This window comes from Lycium ferocissimum, chromosome 11 (assembly GCF_029784015.1).
Source record: "Lycium ferocissimum isolate CSIRO_LF1 chromosome 11, AGI_CSIRO_Lferr_CH_V1, whole genome shotgun sequence".
Taxonomy (NCBI): Eukaryota; Viridiplantae; Streptophyta; class Magnoliopsida; order Solanales; family Solanaceae; genus Lycium; species Lycium ferocissimum.
In genome coordinates, this window is record NC_081352.1 from 23,289,429 (window position 1) to 23,294,840 (window position 5,412).

Sequence of the window (5,412 nt, forward strand, 5' to 3'; positions counted from 1 at the left end):
AACACAAGTTGATAAAGCGACCGTGCTAGAACCACGGGACTCGAGGGGTGCCTCACACCTTCCCCTCGGTCAACGGAATTCTTACCCGGACTTTTGTTTTGTGAGACCAATAAAAATAGAGTCATTTCCTTTTGATTAGGGATTCATAAGGTGACTTGGAACACCACAACTCAATTCCAAGTGGCGACTCTGTAACAAATAAAATAATCCCTCTTCAAAACGTCACTTTAATTGGAAAAACCCTTTGAAATAAATCTAAAACTAATAAATTTGTTTTTATTTTTATTACGAAAAAAAAGGGGTGTGACAATCTTTAAGACGGCTAAGATGCTCGAAGAATGGCGATGCAGTACAATGATTCCATTGTACAAGAACAAGGGCGACATTCAAAGTTGCAACAACTACAGAGGGATCAAGCTGCTAAGCCACACTATGAAAGTGTGGGAAAGGGTGGTGGAGATGAGGGTGCGGAGAGACGTGTCTATTTCAGAGAACCAGTTCGGATTCATGCCGGGGCGCTCTACTACAGAAGCTATTCATCTTGTACGGAGACTGGTGGAGCAGTATAGGGAGAGGAAGAGGGACTTACACATGGTGTTCATCGACCTAGAAAAGGCATACGACAAAGTGCCGAGAGAGGTTCTATAAAGATGCTTGGAGGCTAGAGGTGTACCTGTGACGTACAGTAGGGTGATCAAGGACATGTATGATGGGGCCAAGACCAGAGTAATGACTATGGGAGGAGACTCGGAGCACTTCCCAGTTATGATAGGGATGCACCAGGGATCAACTCTTAGCCCATTTTTATTTTCCTTGGTGATGGATGGATTGACGCGAAAAATTCAAGGTGAGGTGCCATGGTGTATGTTATTCGCAGATGACATAGTCCTGATTGACGAGACTCGCAGCGGAGTTAACGCTAAGCTGGAGGTTTGGAGACAAACTCTAGAGTCTAAAGGGTTCAAGTTGAGTAGGACCAAGACAGAGTACTTGGAGTGCAAGTTCAGCGATATAGTGCATAAGGCTGACGTGGAAGTGAAGCTTGGCACCCAGGTCATACAGAAGATAGATAGTTTCAAGTATTTTGGGTCTATTATACAAGGAAATGGGGAGATTGATGATGACGTCACACACCGTATTAGTGCAGGATGGATGAAATGGAGGCTTGCCTCCGGAGTGTTATGCGAAAAGAAGGTGCCACTAAAACTCAAAGGCAAGTTCTACAAAGTGGTGGTTAGGCCGACTATGTTGTATGGGGCGGAGTGTTGGCCAGTCAAGAAGTCTCACGTTCAGAAGATGAAAGTGGCGGAAATGAGAATGCTGCGATGGATGTGTGGGAACACTAGGAGCGATAGGATTGGGAATAAAGTTATCCGAGACAAGGTATGAGTAGCCTCGGTGGAGGACAAGATACGGGAAGCGAGGCTGAGATGGTTTGGGCATGTAATGCGGAGAGACACAAATGCCCCAGTGCGAAGGTGCGAGAGACTGGCTATGGACGGTTTCAAAAGAGGTAGAGGTAGGCCGAAGAAGTATTGGGGAGAGGTGATTAGACAGGACATGGCGCATTTCCAGCTTACCGAGGACATGACCTTAGATAGGAAGGTATGGAGGACTCAGATCAGGGTAGAAGGCTAGTAGGTAGTCGCGTTTATCCTTTCTTGCGAGTAGTTGCATTGATCTTTAGTTTCTTGTCCCTTGATTTCTGCGAGTATCTGTTTGCACAGAATGGTTTATCATGGCTTATTCACTTTCATTTTTTTCATTTTTATAATTGCTTTGAATCGTTTACCTGTATCTAACCTCTCCTATGCTTTTTCTTGAGCTGAGGATCTTCCGGAAACAGTCTCCCTACTTAAGGTAGGGGTAAGGTCTGCGTACAATTTACCCTCTCCAGACCCCGCATTGTGGGACTCACTGGGTATGTTGTTGTTGTTATATACCATTCAGATTTAAGAGGTTTGGCCTTTTCACTAAACATATATTGTTTAGATGGCAAGATGAAAGGGTATTAACAAGAGAAACAAAGAAAGCAAGAAAGAAATATTAGGATGAACTAAAAAATGACTTGAACCAAAACGAAAATAAAAGGAAAATCCAAAGAAACAGGGAAGAAACCACACTTGACTGATTTCAATTTTTGGAGGGGACAAAAAAGGAGACCCGTACACTTGTTCTATCATAAACTTTAGTTTGGTGTGCGGATGCAAAATCATTGGAGTGCATCAACACCCTTTTACCAATGTCAACACCCAACCCACCAGTCCCCGTTGTCAACGACGAAGCCTCAATCAGCTGTTGCAAAAGCTCCTACTGTGGAAAGCTATCTTTGCCGATCGAGGGTGAAGGATCCGAATAAAAGAGAGATGAGTATATATGGAGGAGAAGCTATATAAATTAGGCGTTAGTTGGATTGCAAAGTTTACCGCAAGAGAAGATGCCGCAGTTAGTGCGGATTATAAGGAAGAGGAATGAACATTTAGCCCAAGATGGTGAGCTATACATTGAGGCCCTTGACAAGCTAACGAGACTCTATGGAAGCTTGATCGGTTTGTGGCCAATTGGAAGGAGAAGGTGAGCAAAACTTGTAGTAATATTTTAAAGATTTTGTGACAAATATATTATTACTTGGAGGAGTGGCAAGCTAAATTTTATGTGGCAAATTGCATGAAAATGTTTTGACACCTAAATAACCGTGTGTCTTAAATATAATTCAGGGTGGCATTTAATAATTTTTCAAAAGACAAGTGTCTAGGACACTTGGCTTGTCCACATACATGTCTTAAGCCTATAAATAGGCTATACTCCCTCCTCCAGAATGTGTATCCAAAAAAAGTTTTTACTCTTTCCCATATTTACGCGATTCTCTCTCTCTCTCACACATTTATTTCTATTACTTTTTTTATTGTTCTTTTGTGGTATTTTATTTTTTTTCTTCTAAAATTTGCTGGTATTATAATAATTTTGCTCATTCTTATATCCTCTTATTTAATTAGAGAAGGGCTTGTTTAATATTGAGAAACATTTCACATTATTGAAACAGTTTCTTAGGACAGTGCCTAATACGACTCAAGTGATATTTGTCAAATATATTATTAACGTAGTAAATTTAGTTTTTTCAAGTCTTTGTGATATTACTTTGCTAAATAAATAATATTTATTATTATTATTATTATTATTATTATTATTATTATTATTATTATTATTATACTGGTTTATTTTGTGGTTTTCCCAACAATCTAAAAAACTGTGGCAAATAATATTACTTGTGAAATTATTGATAATATCGATGTTAGTGTTGTTATGGTCGCATCATTCCCGTCATCTTGCCAGATATCCATGGTGTTGCTGATGCATTAATATATCCACAGTTTAGCCAAACGATGATGCCAAAATCCAGGTATGTAAATAGACATGATTACAAGCCTAAAGCCAATAATAAAACCTTCATGAAAAATACACCTCAATGCAAGAGAATATTTACAAGAAATGACAATTGTGTTAAGTCAAAAATAAAGTTGGCTGAAGCGGATAATATAATTATTGCGGTCATTTCAGAAATAAATATTGAGGCCAATGTGAGAAACTGGGTGATAGACTCTGGTGCTACTAGGCATATTTGTGTAAATAAAAATAATTTTGTGTCCACACCCAAGTTAAGGAAGGAGAAGAAATTGTTATCTTGGTGACTCAAGGACAACTCAAGTTCTTGGGAAGGGAAAAGTTCTTCTCAAACTCCCATCTAGTAAAATTCTAGCATTGAGTGATGTGTTGCATGTTCCTAATATCCGAATTAATTTGATTTCTGTGGGATTATTAGAAAAAGTTGGGGTGAAGGTTTCTTTTGAAGAAAATGAGGTTGTGTTGACCAAAAATAATATTTTGGTGGGCAAAGGATCTTGTAACGGTGGTCTATTTGTGCTTAATGTTTCTAATGATATCTGTGAAAATGCATTTACTTTTGCTTATATGGTTGAGTCTATTTTTTGTGGCATGCTAGACTAGGACATGTTAATACCGCATATATAAAGAAGATGCAGTCGTTGGGTTTAATAGCTGGTTTAGACTCAAATAATTTTAACAAGTGTGAAATATGTGCTGAAGTTAAAATTACTAAAAAGTCTTATTTTTCAATAAATAGAGAAACTGAATTATTATCTTTGATTCACACTGATTTAGGTGATTTAAAGCAGACTATGACTAGAGGTGGGAAAAGATATTATATGACTTTCATTGATGATTTTTCTAGATTTACTAGTTGTGCTTGCTTAGAAATAAAGATGATGCTTTTAATGCCTTTATTTCTTATAAAATGGAGGTTGAAAATTAGCTGTAGAAAAATCAAGAGAATTAGATCTGATAGAGGTGGAGAATATTTGTCCTTAAATGGCTTTTTGTGAAATAGAAGGTATTATTCATGAAATCCACCTTACTCACCTGGGTATAATGGAGTAGCTGAAAGAAAAAATAGAACATTGAAGGAAATGATGAACTCCATGTTAGTTAGTTCTAATGCACCTAATAATTTGTGGGGTGAAGCTATTTTGTCTGCATGTCATACAAAATAAAATTCCTCATAAAAGAACAGGCAAAACTCCTTATGAATTGTGGAAATGTTATAGACCTAATTTGTAATATTTAAAAGTGTGGGGGTGCCTTGCTAAAGTTCTTTTGCCTGAACTAAAAAGAGAAAAATAGGTTCTAAAACTGATGATTGTATGATTATTTGATATGCTGCAGATAGTGCTGCATACAGATTTCTTGTGTTGAAAAGTGATGTGCTTGACTGCAATACTATAATTGAGACAAAGAATGCTGAATTTTTTGAACATATTTTTCCACTGTCTGATAAAATTTCTCATCCACATGTTGAAAGAAGTAATGAGATCACCTCTAATGAGGAACTGAGAAGGAGCAAAAGGCCTAGAAAAGAATATTTTTCTTATGGAAATGATTTTCAAACTTTTCTTGTCGATAATGAACCATCAAATTATTTTGAAGCTATATCTTCTTCTGATGCTAAATTTTGGAAAGAGGCAATAAAAATGGAAATTGATTATATCATGAAAAATAATACATGGGTTTTGATTGATTTACCTCCTGGTGCAAAACCTATTGGTAGTAAATGAATTTTCAAAAAGAAACTTAATTTGATGGATCTATAAATAAATATAAAGCTCGATTAGTAGCAAAAGAATTTTCTCAAAAGAAAAATATTGATTATTTTGATACATTTGCACCGGTGACTAGAATTTCTTCTATTCGAGTTTTAATTGCCTTAGCATCAATTCACAAGTTTTTAATCCATCAAATGGATGTAAAAACAACTTTCTTAAATGGTGATTTAGAAGAAGAGATTTATATGGTTCAACCTGAGGGATGTATTGTTACTGGACAAGAAAATAAAGTTTT

General features: G+C 36.9%; 1 protein-coding gene across 1 annotated transcript in view; it reads left to right on the forward strand.

The window, feature by feature from the left end:
* The window catches only part of LOC132038139 (protein transport protein SEC24 C-like), a 9,769-nt gene extending 4,640 nt beyond the window's left edge, over positions 1-5,129 (forward strand). The window contains exon 4 of the mRNA XM_059428860.1: positions 4,741-5,129. Coding sequence (XP_059284843.1) covers positions 4,741-5,129 — 389 coding nt within the window. The remainder of the gene's footprint in view (positions 1-4,740) is intronic.
* Positions 5,130-5,412: the final 283 nt, after the last annotated feature.